At 40.8% G+C, this 17,124-nt stretch overlaps 1 protein-coding gene across 1 annotated transcript in view; it reads right to left on the bottom strand.

Moving 5' to 3' along the window:
• The window catches only part of epha8 (eph receptor A8), a 649,052-nt gene that overhangs the window by 49,137 nt on the left and 582,791 nt on the right, over positions 1–17,124 (bottom strand). The window contains 2 exon segments of the mRNA XM_039755789.1: positions 9,004–9,129; positions 16,872–16,939. Coding sequence (XP_039611723.1) covers positions 9,004–9,129; positions 16,872–16,939 — 194 coding nt within the window.

Genomic DNA, 17,124 nt, shown 5'->3' with positions numbered 1-17,124 from the left:
CTGCGCTGTACTCCGCCCTCCCTCAATCGGACCCAACAGTCCCTGCAAAAGGCCTTCAACCTGGCTGGGACGTTACAATATATTTATTTTCCATGTTAGTGTTGTGGGCAGCACGGTGGCGCAGTGGGTAGCTCCCACTGGTCCTCCCTGTGTGGAATTTGCATGTTCTCCCAGTGTGTGCTTGGGTTTCCTCCCACTGTCCAAAGACATGCAGGTTAGGTGGATTGGCGATTCTAAATTGTCCCTATTGTGTGCTTGTTGTGTGTCCTGCAGTGGGCTGGCACCTTGCCCGGGATTGGTTCCTGCCTTGTGCCCTGTGTTGGCTGGGATTGGCTCCAGCAGACCCCCGTGACCCTGTGTTCAGATTCAGCGGGTTGGAAAATGGATGGATGGATGGATGTTAGTGTTGTAGGGAGGTAAAGCATAATGTGAAACGGTAGCAGAGGCAGTATAGACAAATGACTGGGGATACAGAAACATCTCTATCTCCGCAGTGCGCCCTGGTCTCTTTGATCCACATGCTCACATCCTAATGGAACTCCTAAGTTTTCTTTTGTCATTATCTTCTGAACTCTAACTACCATTGCTGCTGGTTGCTACACAGAATGGAGAACAAGAACTGGCAGTAATGGCAGTCAAGTAATTCCTGTCTGCTACTTTATGGGTCAGTGAAATGAAATCTAATAAAATGCATGCACGCACTCTAGTTTACTTTAAACACATTGTGTTCACTATGGGGGCATTTTAAAGCTCCAAACCATTGATACAGCTACAATGCACATCCATCTATATATCCTAAATACAGGGTCTGCTGGTGCCAATCCCAGCCAACACAGGGTGCCAGCCCTCCACAGGGCACACACACACACACACATACCCACACACCAAGCACACACTAGGGACAATTTAGAATTGCCAATGCACCTAACCTGCATGTCTTTGAACTGTGGGAGGAAACTGGAGCACCCGGAGGAAATCCACACAGACACGGGAAGAACATGCAAACTTCACACAGCGAGGACCTGGGAAGCAAACCCAGGTCTCCTAACTGTGAGGCAGCAGTGCTACCCACTGTGCCACCACCGTGCCACCCTACAATACTCAGTCGAAATAAATTATTTTTTTATATTGAAAAATATCATAAACAGGCTTCTTCAGAGCCCTTATATCCAGTCACTCTTTAGGGAGTAGATGTTGAGGTGGTGCACTACTACAAGTATTTTGGGGAGCCACATTAATGACAGGTTGAACTGGTCTTGTAACACAGAAGGACCAAATAAGAAAGTGCAGAGCAGACTCTTTTTCCTTAGGAGACTGCGTTCCTTTAATGCAGAACAGGTTTCATCCTTCAAGTCTGTCAGAGTATGACATGTCCTTCAGTCCTGGAATACACTTTTTTGGAAATGCTGGACAACAATGAACTCATAACAAGATATCGATCTGAAAGAGATCTTGAATGTTACCTGATTACTCCATCTACGCACCAAAGTCATGATCTTTTTTCCAAGATGAATATGTTGGTAACATTATGTGTAAAATCCAGCTTTGCAATAGCAATGATTTGTGCAAGTCCCAACCTATCATTTCTTCAATTTTGAACTAAATTTTGAAACTTGTACAATCCATGAAGTAATATATGGAGATTCCAATATTTCCCTCCACTCAATGCGAAGTAATGTTAAAGCGACCTGCATTCATGCAAATCAGCACACTCATAAAGATCATTGTCCCAATTCTGGATGAGTATTCATATGTGAATCGCAAGTGATTTAACACTGGTAGTCATGGATGCAATCTGTGTTATAGTAGCCAGAATATTACCCTGCAACAAGGCAGGGCTGGACGGGTGATAAAAGAGAATTGTTACACAAGTACGCTGAGCTTTGCATTGCATGAACCCCTTAATCAAATGCATTAGAGTTTACAAGCCTGGGAATTTTCAAAAAAAGTAGGCATAGACTCTCAGGGTGCTGGATTAAAAGAGCCTTGCAGAAGATCACGGAGAGAGGTTTGACACTGCAGAAGATGATTGGGAGCACCGGAAGAGTGAACTCAACTTCAGAAATAGCACCATGGCGAGTTGCCGTTGAACTGTTACTTTATGAGATGTTTCCTGTGGCCATAACAGCGGGAAGGACAGCTGTAGATCATTCATTGTTAAATAAACATGCCTATTACTGTGCAATACTCTTATTCAGTGTGCTTATCTTGGTCTCTCCATCTCAGTTCTTGTTGCAGTAGTACTCTAGACTAGCTCTGCTGCCCATCTAAGACGTGTTCAAATCTAAGTATTGACAGTGTTACTGTTTGCAGTCCATTTGCTATGTCTCTCTTACATATTATTTAGTTCAGGATTTGTAAAAGCAATGCTAATGTTTTTGATGCTCCATCTGTTGAATTTGTGAAAGCAGTAGTAATGTTTGTGATGCACCACCTGTTGGATAGCAGAGACATAGAAACCAGATGGATACACAGACAGACACACAGCTACTTGACATTTTATGAACTCTTTGTGGGCTGAATATTTTTTCCAAAAAACAGTTTTCTAAAAAGCAATGGCTTCACACAGAAATCAACATAAAATGTCTGTTGCTGCATGCTGTGGCTGCCAGTTTGGCAAGAATGTGTGGCAAGCTTGCTACCAGGCTGTCTTCACGTGGCTGGGGTAGCAGCAGCAGTCACTGTTGCAGTGCATTACAATCTGGTATCTACCTTTTATCATTGTTAAGTGGCAGTCCTCCCAGGCAAACAGTGTCATAGGCGTGTCAGCTACTCGAACCTGTTCAGCACCACAAATAGCTGGGGACCAATCAGCTGAAGCCGGAACCTCACATTCGTCTTCAACAACTTGTATCAAAATAGGAGTCGTCCCTGGAGTATTCTGATTTATACATCCGCTTTGATCTCTCTTCAGGAGTGCAATTTTTGCTGTTGTGTATGCCTTGCTACTCATGGGCATGCAGGAAATCTCAGTCAAAACCAACAAAGCTAACTTTCCTTCTAGCAGGGAGATTCCATCTGAAACATAACGGTTGGTTTTGTCACAGTTTTACAGATTACCATTGTCAACTCCTCCTTTTTCCAGTTGAGCCATGTTCACAAACATTATTCATTTTCCGTTAAATCTTCTGGGGCCTCATGTATAAACGGTGCGTATGCACAAAAATGTTACATATGAACGTTTCCACTCTCAAATCACGATGTATAAAACCTAAACTTGGCGTAAAGACACACACATTTCCATGGTAGCTCATGGTACACAAGTTCTGCGCTCGGTTTTGCAGACTGGCGTCACCCAGCGTCAAAGCAGTGCTACTGTTGCAATGTGGTTTCCCTTTCTTTTTGAGATCCATATCTCTGATGCGGCTTTATAAATACACATATTGTTTATTAGTTTAATGCATCTGAATGTACAAAGTAATTAACCTGTAACAATATAATAGTCCACAGAATGGTCAAACTGTTCTAAATACAACAGCTGCTTTAGCGTTGTTGCTCTCACTGCACCTTCTTCTTCTTCTTTCAGCTGCTCTCGTTAGGAGTTGCCACAGCGCATCATCTTTTTCTATATTATTCTCACTGCACCACTCAGAGTATTTATATCACTGTATCTGAGTGTGAATCACAGCTGTACAGCAGCTGATCGGAAAGAGGATTATCAGTATACAGCATCAAGCACACGCTGCCTCAGCATGCTGTCTATTGAACTGCTCTCATATGGCAAACGCTTCAGAGTCTTTCCTCGCAGTTCAGAAACAGTTTCATCCCAAGAACTATAAACGCACTCAATCAGTCCATCAAGTGCTCTTTGTAGAACTGTTTGTACTTATAAGTACAATCACCTCACTGTAAACTTGCACTACAGTTATAATATCGCACAACCTGAGCCACTTTATAAAGCGCATATTTACATATGATGACGATATCATTTTTAAGATGAAATGCAGCAAAATAAAACTTTAACTTAATTTAAATAATCTATATTGTTAATAAATAAGCATGTGAGGACACGGTGCCACAGCGCTAGCGAGGAGCTGGCGCTCCATTCACGGATTGTTCCTGCCTCGTGCTGTATTCTTGCTGGGACTTGCGTGATACTGGATGGATTGATGAATAGAATAATTAAGCATATAAACGAAGATATTTCAATGTTTCTTAAAAGTTTAGAAGAATCGGCGTTCTAAGCTTACAGATGGCTTAACATCTATTACAGAGCTGATTGTGTGGTGATTGGGTATTTGGAGAAAGAAAAGTAAGGACAGCAATTGGGGGTTAGTACGTTTAAAAGAGACAGTACTGCTGCAACAAATTATTTCATCGAAGGTTGCGCACGGCCCAGCAAGCATCTTGCGTGAGGCATGAACAATCACTGCGCCAATGTGTTCCCATGTTTAATAACATGCTTGAACTCCTATCATCATGAAAATGATATCAAGTATGCATCTCAGTATTTTAGTTATTCAGAGAGCTGTAATATCATGAATATAATTAATTCTGTGTCCTGACGGAGGAAGAGGAAGCCGGTTTAAAAAGCACATAGTGATTCGCACACATAGAGCACATAGAAGATCAAATACAAAACAAAGCATTTAATGTGCTACTTTAGTTACGATGGGATTTGTGAAACTACTAAATTAAACAATTTTAAGATGAAGTTTGTGATGTTCTAATTTAATGACAAAATAAACTATGTGATTAAAGTGGAAATATCGAGATTAAAGTTGACATTTCGTGCTTTTTTCCCACTGTGTGCCTATTTGTTTTTTCTCTGTACCTTAATAAACTTTCATATGACACTCAGACGGTGGGCTACGACTCGCTTTTTCACGGCGACTTTGATATCTGACAACTTCTTTTTTATTCTGGGAACTGTGCGACTTTGTGAACTTGAGCTTTCGAGTTTCTTCGACACCATATGTCACTCGATCAACTTCCTTTTGTTGTTTATACCACTGTTTAAACCAACAAATAGTATGTTTTCCTTGTCTCCACTTGGTATTCACTCTAATTCTTCTATTTCCCCCCCTGTTTTTGCCATTGCCTTTTCACAGAATGCTGAGCTTAAGGGCTATTTATATTGATTTGCATATTCAAAAAGGCATAATTCTAGGAGGAGACGGGGTGGGATAGCAGGCGCATGCACGTGCATTACTTTTCACACTGACCGGGATTTATGGAGTGGAAAATAAGTGGAAGTTGGCGTTCACACAGATTTATGCATCTGGATTTTTTTGTGCATAAGCACATTTCCACTTTTGTCCATACGCAATGTTAGAGTGTGAATTCTACGCACGGTGGACTTTGATGTGCATTTCATGCTTTCTGTGTGTCTTATTGAATTCGTGTTCAGTGTGGGGTCAACGGAAGGGTTTGTATTGTATATTAACGTTCTGCACCTTTTCTTTTTATTATTACTTTCCACCAGACACTTTTGGGGTTGAATGTTATGTCGGGGTTGGTTGGGGTATGATATATATATAGCTTGGAGTTTGTTAATTTCTTTTTTATCAATGTATACTCACTTTATTATTTTACATACTGTTTGTTTTTTTGATTGTCGATTGGGGGAAGTTTATTTGGAAGAAGTACGGCTTGTCAGGTCTAAAGTCCTCAACTTCCCAGGCCACAGGTCTTGGTGGTGTAGCTGCTGGTTTTGGAGAGCGAGGCCATTACAATTGCCTACTGTAGATGATGAAAATGCTGTGCCAACACAAACCCTACATTTTTTAAGTTGTTGTTTCCTGTAGGTTAGTGTTTCCCATCTTGCTTATATAATTGATGCTTCTCTTCTCCGTGTGTAGCACTTTGCACTTTTCTGTGTTAAATTGCGTTTTCCAAATGTTCACTAAGGTGAATATCTTGTTCACGTTTTTAGGGTTGTTTTTGCTGACTTCTCAGTGTCTGTCATTCCTATAATTCTAGTGTCGTCAGCAAATTTCACACTTTTACTAACTAGACCAAAGTCTATGTAATTAAAATAAGTCAACACAATTTTTAGTTTAAGGACAGACATATGAGGGACACTGATGACCTCATTCTACATTGAGCACTCTCCTCTAATCTGTATTCTTTGTTTCCTTCTATTTAATCAGTGGTGGGCCGTCAAGGCCTGCAAGGCCTTCTCTGCTGGCCTAAAAAAATATCTGAATCACAAACTGATGTTAATTATATTTTGTCCATGAATACTTATTAAATAATTCCAAATACTTTGTAGTCTGTCCGCTTCTTTTCATAGCTTCTCCGATAGTTATGGTGCTTCCAGACATGTATTTTCGTATTAAAGCAGTTAACCAATCACATTTCATCCATCAATTGTTGCCAGGCAGAGTTAAAGTCAAAGAGGCATTCACAATCTGTTCTGCAGGCCCTCTAACACAAAATAAATGTCGATTAAACTGTTGCTTCCACCAATCAGATTTTGAGTTGGTGTCAGTAGGGCCCTCTAGCAGGCGTACGGCAACGTCACCGTATTCAGACCCATTGATTAGATAGGATGGTGTAATAGCATCATGACGTGTATGATGAGGACACAGTGCGCTGTGCTGATGGATTTAAAGCACGTCTGGATGATTTTGAGTTTTGTTTTTTGCTTCACACATTCAATGGCATTTTTGAGTATTCAGAAGTGCTCTTTTCAATACTACAGGACATAAAACTGGATGTGCAGTTTTGTCTGGCTAGGTTAAAGGAGTTCTGTGACACCGTTGAGCGAGATAGAAGCCGATATGAGGAACTCTATGAGGCCACTGAACGCACCGCAGGCGCTCCGAGCACACGAAGAGGTCAAGCGCAAGATCCTCGCGCGCACTACCGCCAACTCCATGGCAGGATTCTGGGCAATACTATTTGCCAGACACAGACCAGATTTCAAGACCATAAGAAACTGATGTTTGTCACGCTCATCGACCCCCAGAAGTTTCGGGAATACAAGTAAAATTTCCCGCATACAGCCTTCTCCACTTTAACACAAGAGCCACGGAGCACTTTTTGATCTGTCTCGGCTAAAAACAGAACTGACTGTAATGTATGCCATGGATGATTTTGCAGGAAAATCTCCCACTGATCTCCTTGACTTCTTTCTTTAGAAAAACCTGAATGAGAGCATGGGGCAGCTGTTCACATTGGTATGTTGCCGGTGACCATTCTCGTGTCCACTGCTTCTGTCGAGCAGACCTTTTCAGCCCTAAAGCGAATTAAAACTAATGCCAGAAATACGACAGGGCAGCATTAGCTTCGATGGCGATAGAAAGGGACTTTTTGATGGAACTGAAGTGCACGGATAATCTGTACGACATAGTAATTGAACTGTTTTTGAGGAAAGAGAGGAGGATGGATTTTGTTTACAAATAATCCAAATTTTTGGTGAGTAAAATGTTGCGATTTTCCTAAATAATATTGCAGGTTTATGAGTTATTATTGATGTTTTTTATGTGTGTCGCGGCTGTAGCTGCAGTAGAAAGGAACTTTTTCACCCCTGGTTTGTCTATTCAATAAAGCAGTGGCGGACCGTGCATTTCACACCTAGGCCTTCAGTAGTGCTCCGTCTGAATCAACCCACCCCTCAAAAACTAATTTATGGTTATAAAAACCATCTTAATATGCAGAAATACAGTATAAAGAGCCATTGCATTGCAGATAGATAACTCCTGTAGCCACAATAAATGCCTTTAAACTAGAGAAGGCTGCATGCAGGAAATTTTTCTTGTATTCCCGAAACTACTGGGGGTCGAGGAGCGTGACAAACATCAGTTATTTGTGGTCTTGAAATCTGGTCTGTGTCTGGCAAATAATATTGTCCAGAATCCTGCCATGGAGTTGGCGGTAGTGCGCGGAAGGATCTTGCGCTTGATCTCTCCGTGCGCTCGGAGCGCCTGCTCCATGGCCTCGTAGAGTTCCTCATATCGGCTTCTATCTCGCTCAACGGTGTCACAGAACTCCTTTACCCTAGCCAGACAAAACTGCACATCCAGTTTTTTGTCCTGTAGTATTGAAAAGAGCACTTCTGAATACTCAAAAATGCCATTGAATGTGTGAAGCAAAAAACAAAACTCAAAATCATCCAGACGTGCTTTAAATCCATCAGCACAGCGCACTGTGTCCTCATCATACACGTCATGATGCTATTACACCATCCTATCCAATCAATGGGTCTGAATACGGTGACGTTGCCCTACGCCAGCTAGAGGGCCCTACTGACACCAACTCAAAATCTGATTGGTTGAAGCAACAGTTTAATCGACAATTATTTTGTGTTAGAGGGCCTGCAGAACGGATTGTGAAGGCCTCTTTGACTTTGACTCTGCCTGGCAACACATGATGGCTGAAATGTGATTGGTTAAATGCTTTAATACGAAAATACATGTCTGGAAGCAGCATAACCATCGGAAAAGCTATGAAAGGAAGCGGATAGACTATTTGGAATTATTTAATAAGTATTCATGGACAAAATATAATTAACATCAGTTTGTGATTCAGATCTTTTTTTAGGCCAACAGAGAAGGCATTTTTTGTGGCTACAGGAGTTATCTATCTGCAATGCAACGGCTCTTTATACTGTATTTCTGCATATTAAGATGGTTTTTATAACCATAAATTAGTTTTTGAGGGGCGGGTTGATTCAGACGGAGCACTACTGAAGGCCTAGGTGAGAAATGCGTGGTCCGCCACTGTATTTAATAATGTAACATAACATTCTCAAACCCTCAAAATCCAATTCAGAAGTCGGGTGGGGGTTTGGGCTACATCCTATCATGGCAGAACACCCGTGATGCTTGTCCATCACAACGCAACCCCAAATTCACATTCACACAAAGCCAATGTGGAATTGCTAGGGAGAAAAATAACATTATTAGAAGACAAAAGGCGCTATAAGTGAGAAATATAGAGTTGACCTAAACCAGCTGAGAAAAGATTGAGGTAGGAAGTAAATCTGAAAGGCAAACATTCTGCATGGAAATCTTATTATAAGACAACAAATTGAAAGAAAAAGGAAATTGCCATCACCTGAGCCAATGATCTTCTCAATTTTGATCCTGGATGCCTCAATTTCACGGGCAAACTCATGGATGGCCTGGCAGGGGTCCTCATAGGTATGAGGATCAATATAAAACTTGGATTCTGGGAACTTTACTGCAAAGGGAAAACAATATTTATATTAAGCACTGATAAAAACCCACTGCAATAAACATCAGCTTTGCTTTTTTTTTATACCAGATGCCTTGTGTGCAAAGATAATCAAATTGTTCAGCTCTCAATTTAATGTGGATAAAGCAGAAAGCTGTCAAGGATCTACTGCAGCATACCTGGTATCCCAGCCCAAGACAAATGGCAGCCTTTATTTATTTATTTTTTTTTGGAGATTTGTTTGCATTTACATTTTTATGAGCAAGGTGATAGATATATTGGTCAAAGCTTATACTTTAGATCCGCTTCTTCTTTGCATCATGTAGACTGTCTGTCCATTCTGAGGTGTTCAACTGTCTTCAAATATTCTACCTAGGAGTGTATCAGATTTGGCAGAAATCATCTAGTAGAACCTGTACATTAGCAGGTTAAACCTTGACAGGATTTGCAGTTGGATTCACTTATTTAAACTAATAAAAACAAGTGTTGAATTTCAAGGACTGACAATATTTACATGTGACAGATTGAAGCAGAACTACAGTATCACTAAAATAGGAAGATTTGTCCTTTCAAAATCTCGTAAAGCCCTTTGTCTCACTATATCATGCACATTCAGCACCTTTGTAATTTGTTTACATACTACCTAATATTTCATGTTCTCTAAATTTACATACCAATTTCTTTCTTGGAAAGTCTTGCCTCATTCATGTGCTATATAAATTTTCAGAGTTAACGTTTGTCTTGTCACAAGCTTCTGCTACATTCCAGTCAAATGCATTTCCAGGTGTAGATTTAGGAGAAATGCTTTTTTGGGCTTTAATGTTCGTTGTTTTGGTCTTGTGGTATTGACAAGTGGTATTGTCCTTTCATTGTCATTGCGATCTGCACTTGCAATCGGAAGGGTGCAGGTTCAAATCCCGTAAATGCCAAAAGTGACTCTACTTAATTAGGCCCTTGAGTAAGACCCTTAACCTGTAATTGCTCCGTTGTAGGTATTAAGTTAATCTGCATCCAGACCTGCAAGTAGGTCCTCCAACTTTCAGGGAAAACGTGGGGGTTGGTGGCCAGATTGGCACTCCAGCCACCATAAAAAAAAAAACCTCACTCTGTTCTATTCTATCTGAAATAGTGTGGTGGTGAGGCTGGCTGCACTCGGGTCCTAATGTGGGATCCTGAGTTGGTTTGTCATGTGGTGGGTGCAGCAATGCGCTGTATCAGCTCCTAACCTTTCTCTCTCTTTCATTGTCTCTGTGGCACAACATCTTTTGGTTACCCTTTGAAAAGTGCTTCCTCTCTGTTATGATTGGTACTTTTTTTTAATATCTCTGTGCCTTTCCCTTTTTTTTTTTGGAGATCTATGCAGCTAAACTGGTGCTTTCATATTGTAGGTATCTGATTTTGACATCTGTTTTTCTCTTCTTTAAAATGTAAAAATTTGCATTGTCTTCCCGTGGGGCCATTTTGGATTGCTCACCAGTGCCGCTATTTTGCGGTAGGAGCATCAGCCACTGCTTAGACTGCTATCCCAGAGTTCCACCGGCATGCACGGCATGTGTTGTCATATGTGCGGACTATAAATCCTGGCAAATTTATCTTTGTTTTGAATAAAAAATACTTTACATGTGATTCCCTGATCTTGGTTTCCAGACTTTCTTTTTGTCAAAAGTTCTTGATTCTTGTCTTACATTCCTGGCTTGGTAAAAAATTGATTTGTCTGGTTTGTTGGTATTAACTCATAATCTTTCACTGTGCGTCATCACTAATCCTGTAATTAAATATTTGCCACGATCTCTTGTTGCACAGAGCACTAGTTAGGGGTCATGTGATAGAGAAGTAAACTGCTCAAAAAAATTTTAGGAACACTTTGAAAACACATCAGATCTCAATGGGAAAAAGAAATCCTCCTGGATATCTATACTGATATAGACTGGGTAATGTGTTAGGAATGAAAGGATGCCACATCATTTGATGGAAATGAAAATGATCAACCTACAGAGCCCTGAATTCAAAGACGCCCCAAAAATCAGAGTGAAAAAATTATGTGGCAGGCTAGTCCATTTTGCCAAAATTTAATTGCAGCAACTCAAAATTGTACACAGCACTTTGTATGGCCCCTGTGTTCTTGTATACATGCCTGACAACATCGGTGCATGCTTCTAATGAGATGACAGATGGTGTTGTGGGGGATCTCCTCCCAGATCTGGACCAGGGCATCACTGAGCTCCTGGACAGTCTGAGGTGCAACCTGGTGGCATTGGATGGACCAAAACATAATGTCCCAGAGGTGTTCTATTGGATTTAGGTCAGGAAAGTGTGGTGGCCAGTCAATGGTATCAATTCCTTCATCCTCCAGGAACTGCCTGCATACTCTCACCACATGAGGCCAGGAATTGTCGTGCACCAGGAGACACTGTACCAGCATAGGGTCTGACAATGGGTCCAAGGATTTCATCCTGATACCTAATGGCAGCCAAGGTGCCTTTGTCAAGCCTGTAGCGGTCTGTGTGACCCTCCATGGATATGCCTCCCCAGATAATCATTAACCCACCACCAAACTGCTCATGCTGAATGATGTTACAGGCAGCATAATGTTCTCCATGGCTTCTCCAGACCCTGTCACGTGCTCAGGGTGAACCTGCTCTCATCTGTAAAAAGCACAGGGCACCACTGGTGCATCTGCCAATTCTGGTATTCTATGGCGAATTCCAATCGAGCTGCATGCTGCTGGGCAGTGAGCTCAGGGCCCATTAGGGGACATGGGGCCCTTGGGTCACCCTCATGAAGTCTTTCTGGTTGTTTGGTCAGAGACATTCACACCAGTGGCCTGCTGGAGGTCATTTTGTAGGGCTCTGGCTGTGCTCATCCTGTTCCTCCTTGCGCAAAGGAGCAGATACTGGTCCTGCTGATGGGTTATGGACCTTCTATGGTCCTCTCCAGCTCTCCTAGAGTAACTGCTTGTCTCCTAGAATCTCCTCCATGCCCTTGAGACTGTGCAGGGAGACACAGCAAACCTTCTGGCAATGACACGTATTGATGTGCCATCCTGGAGAAGTTGGACTACCTGTGCAACCTCTGTAGGGTCCAGGTATCGCCTCATGCTACCAGTAGTGACACTGACTGTAGCCAAATGCAAAACTAGTGAAGAAACAGTCAGAAAAGATGAGGAGGGAAAAATGTCAGTGGCCTCCACCTGTTAAACCATTCCTGTTTTGGGGGTCATCTCATTGTTGCCCCTCTAGTGCATCTGTTGTTAATTTCATTAACACCACAGCAGCTGAAACTGATTAACAACCCCCTCTGCCACTTAACTGACCAGATTAATATCCCATACGTTTCATTGACTTTATGCTATACTCTGATTAAAAAGTGTTCCTTTAATTCTTTTGAGCAGTATATTTTGCAAGGTTTGAGTTAATGTCAGAACAGCAAGCCTCATGAAAATTAACATCTGAAATGGCTTCAGGTCTCTATGGCAATTTACTTGATGCAATGGTATCTTTAGTGTGGAACATAAAGAAGCACCGGGTTGTGGGGATAGCAATGGAGAAAGCTATGTGGGCTTGAAACCATCTTTAAGTATTTCGAAATTAACTGTAGGCACTCAGTCTTTATTTAAGAATCTATTCTTGGTGCCATTAGTAGTGAATAATTTAAATATGACTGCTCTAATCGATCCCAGAGCTGTAGAGAATTTTATAAGCTCCCCAAATGCCTTCAGTATTGACCACAATTTCTCTCTGTAGCTAGTAAGTCCATAACATTTTTGTATTAAACTCACAAGTTCCACAGATTATTTGGGGAATTCCTTAGTTTAAAAACATAATCACCATATTGACTACAAGGTATAGTAGCAAAGAAATAATAGGGATCTCCTGAACCTATAATTCAAATCTTTGTCACTGTTCACACAGATTGATCTCCCAGTCTCAAGTCATGCTTGACCTCTGTAGGACTGACCAATTTTTACCCCTACTGGAAACACTAGGATCAGAAAAGGGGTAGTAGCAATGTCCACCTTTCTTATATATCTACTTTGTTATCAATGCCCACTATGTCGATGTTTTAGACTCCATTACTTGTCCGATATGTGATTGTTCTACTGGTTTTGTGGTGAGTGAATTAGAGAGGAAAGTGCTGGTTTGTTTACAAGAGAGTCACACACTCACTTTGGAGGAGTGGTGGCTCTCTGGCAATAGGATCTGTGCTGGTAAATGAAAGCTTGCCTGTTCAAAAACTGCTAATGCCAGAAGAATGCTACTCCACTGAGCCCTTGAGCGAGGTCCTTATCCTCCTTAACCTATACGCTTAATGGACGCTGTACAAAGTGTTGACCATGCACACTCCTCCCAAGCTTCTGTTGCTCTGTGTCTATGTCGGGTATGCAGAACATGACAAACTCCTAATGCAAATAAAGTGATGTATCATCCTTTTAAAAGTAAGGGAGTAGCCAAACAAGAAAAGCTCCGCCCATTAATCCAACTTTTCTGCCCCCAGGCTGTAAAAGCTGACACTTATTTTGCCATGTTGCAACCAAATATACATTTTTCCCAAAGAGATTACTATGAAAAGCTCTTGTCCTGAGGCTATTCTTTGCCAAGTACTCTCACGTTTCTGCTATTAAACATGGTTTTCCCACATGGGACCCCAACTCTTTTGTTAGTTTACTTGTGTTTTATTTTACATAATCCTTTTGGATTATTACGTTTGATTATTAGTCCAATATCAAAAGGAAACAGCAGACAGAGATTAATACCAATAAGGAATGTGCCACACCGTCACCTCTAAAGTGCTCACTGCTTGCTTTCAACCAAACGGTTATTTCGAATGTAGATACACAAGAGCAGACAAACTCACTCAATACCTGGGTGCCTTTCATTGTTTAGAACTTTAATCTTCTGCTGCACATGAATTCTCCTAGCAGTCCATGCTTGCCTCTCTGCTTTTACTTTTTTTGAATATTTGTTTTTAGTGTTTTGCTCTGGGCAACTGGCTAATCCGAGAAAGAGGAGAGATGTTCTTATTCAGAGAAAAATAATGGATTTACACTGAAAGTTTAGCAGAAAAAATAAGAATTTATTGAATTTCCAGAAGTGCACGCTGAGCCGCAGAAATAACGCAGAAGAAAGAGATTTAGTCTCGGTGAGATTTAGCATTCTTTTCTGCAAATGCCAAGAAGCAGCAGGCAGCTCATCAAAACGTAAGAAAAAAATTACAACACATTTAAACGTGGGGCAGTGAAAGTCAAGATACAGAATTAAACGGTAAAGCTTCCAAGCAATGGCCAGTGAGCCGCAGACTTGACTTTAAAAATAATAATCCCTAAAATATTTGATCAATTCGTTTTCTGCGTCACTTAACCAGTTCATTGCAGTCTATCTTGGCAGCACTGGGTACAAGGAAGGAGCCAAAGCTGTATTACTAGTACTTCTTATGATCTATTTTTTCTTTTTAAGTTTACATTCATCCATTTTGTGGTCCTTATATCACCACTAAAAATTACATAGGAAGGGACCAAAGCCTATCCCTGTTGTGTTTTATCCAGCATCTGATCCCTGACTTAATTATGTTTCCTCTTCTTGGTCATTCCTGTTATTATTTTACATGTGGTTTTGACAATTTCTATTTTTTGGTCAGTACTATTTTAAGTATTTTTTCATATGTGTATACACAGTGGATTCAGAAAGTATTTAGACCTCTTCATGTTTTGCACACTTTATTGGGTTGTAGGTTTAATTTTAAATCAATAAATTTGTGATTGATATCTATTAGGTTACACTCAGTAACCCATAATAAGTGAAAATATGTTTTGCAGATTTATACAAATCAAAACCAAAATCTCTCATTTATGTAAGTATTCAGGCCCTTTGCTATGGCACTCCAAATTGTGGTCTGGTCCACCCTGTTTGCTTTATTTCTCCTTGAGATGTGTCCAGAACTTGATTGCAGTCTACCTCTGCCAAAATGAATTGACTCGACAGTTTAGAAAGTCACACACCTATGTATATAATGTCCACTTCACACTGCATGTCTGCATAAAAAACAAGCCATGAAGTCCAAGGAACTCTCTGTAGACCTCTATGATCAAAATGTGGTGAGGGACTGATCAGGGCAAGGGGATAAAAGCATTTCCAAAGCTTTGAGCTTCTCCAGGAGCACAGTGGCTTCAATGATAATGAAATGGAAGACATTTAGAAACACCAGGACTCTTTTCTAGAATTGGCCAAACTTAGTAAGGGTCTTGCTGAGTGAGATGACTAAGAACTCAAGGGCCACACTAACAGGGCTTTAGCAATGGTCTGTCGGAAGGATGACCCTCTAAAAAGCACTCCATTAATTAGGTATTTACAGTAGAGTGGCTAAAAGGAAGCCATGCTTACTACACTGCATTTTGAGGACTCTGAGAGGATGAGGGAAATGATTCTCTTGTCTAATGAGTCAAAAACTGAAATATCTGGACGGAACTCTAAGCCCTATGTCTGATGGACAAGGTACTACTCGTCACCCATCTAATACCATCCCTTTGGTGAAGCATAGTAGTGGCAGCATCATGCTATGGGGTGCTTCACAGTGGCTAGGAAGACTAGTCATAAATGAAGAACGGATGCAGCAAAGTACAGAAAACTCCTTGGGTGTATATGACCTCATGGTGATGGTTCACCTTTCAGCGTGACAATTACCTGAAACACACGGCCAAAATACTGGAGTGGCTTCGGTAGAAGTTTCTGACTACATCTGAGTGGCCAAGCCAAAGTCCAGACTTAAACCTCATAAAACATCTGAGGAGAGACCTGATGATGGCAGTTTACAAATGCTTCCTATCTAATTTAATGGAACTTATGAGAAAGGAATAGATAAATAAATAGGCCAAATCCAGGTTCGCAAAACTTGCGGAGACATACCCAAGAAGATTTGAAGATGCTAAAGTAATGAATTAAGTGTCTGAAGACTTATAGTATATGAATGAGAGATGTCCGTTTTTGATGTTTAATAAATTTGAAAACCTTTCTGAAAACATGTTTTTAAATTTGTCTTTATGTGTTATTGAGTGTAGATTGATAGGCAAACATGGCTTATATATCAATTTACAGTTAAATCTATAAAATATTGCAGTGTGCAGAAAGTAAAGGGGTCTGTATACTTTTTGCATCCACTGTTTCTTTGATACATCTCTTGTGTTCACTGAATGAAAGAGGCGGGTCGTCATTGACATCATCAGTGACATCATTCCTGAAGGGCAGGCCTCAGCCTATTCTTTTCTGGCTGAGATCATTCCGTGGATCATTGAGTGTTGTAGGATAAGGATCATTATTGGCAGTACTATTTGGATTTTCTTGGACTGGGGAGTTTTACTTTAATATTCTGCAAGTTATCTTTGAATTTCTAACTGATTGTATTTTTGTTGGATTTTATTGTTGCAATTGTACTCTTTTTTGATTCTATCAGAACAAACCTTTAGCCTACAGTTGAATAACAAGGCTCAGTGGACAATTGCCTCACATTTTACTAGAGCATTTCCAAGAAGAGAAACAGTTCTGTTACATGTTTTTTACAATTTTGTACAATTCTGAATTGCAAATGCAAACTTGTCAAGCTCAAATTCAATTCCTTATTACAATGAAACCACATTTCAAACAGGACTATAAATAACGGAAGACAAGTGACAAGCACGAGTCTGGTAAACATATATCATGAAGGGAACTAAGGAGGCTGAGGTAATGGGCATTTGGGTGAAATGCAAAGCTACCCACTGTGTCCATTTTCATAGTGCATCTTCTCCTCTTCTGGATCCTGGAAGGCTTTGCTGTAACCGCAATGTCTGCAGAATAACAGAAAAAAATACATAAGCAGAGAGAAATCAAGACGCTTGGTTAAGTCCAGGAAAGTGTTTCTCTGGGACACTTTGTGGGGTCAACTGGTAACTCTTTGTATGAGCCTGCAGGAGAGACTTTGAGGACATCAACCTGTGGCACAGCCACACCATTTCTTTAAGTCACTGCTGAG

Source organism: Polypterus senegalus, chromosome 6 (assembly GCF_016835505.1).
Source record: "Polypterus senegalus isolate Bchr_013 chromosome 6, ASM1683550v1, whole genome shotgun sequence".
Taxonomy (NCBI): Eukaryota; Metazoa; Chordata; class Cladistia; order Polypteriformes; family Polypteridae; genus Polypterus; species Polypterus senegalus.
The sequence above is the reverse complement of the archived record's forward strand: the minus strand, read 5'-3'. Positions and strand labels throughout refer to the sequence as shown.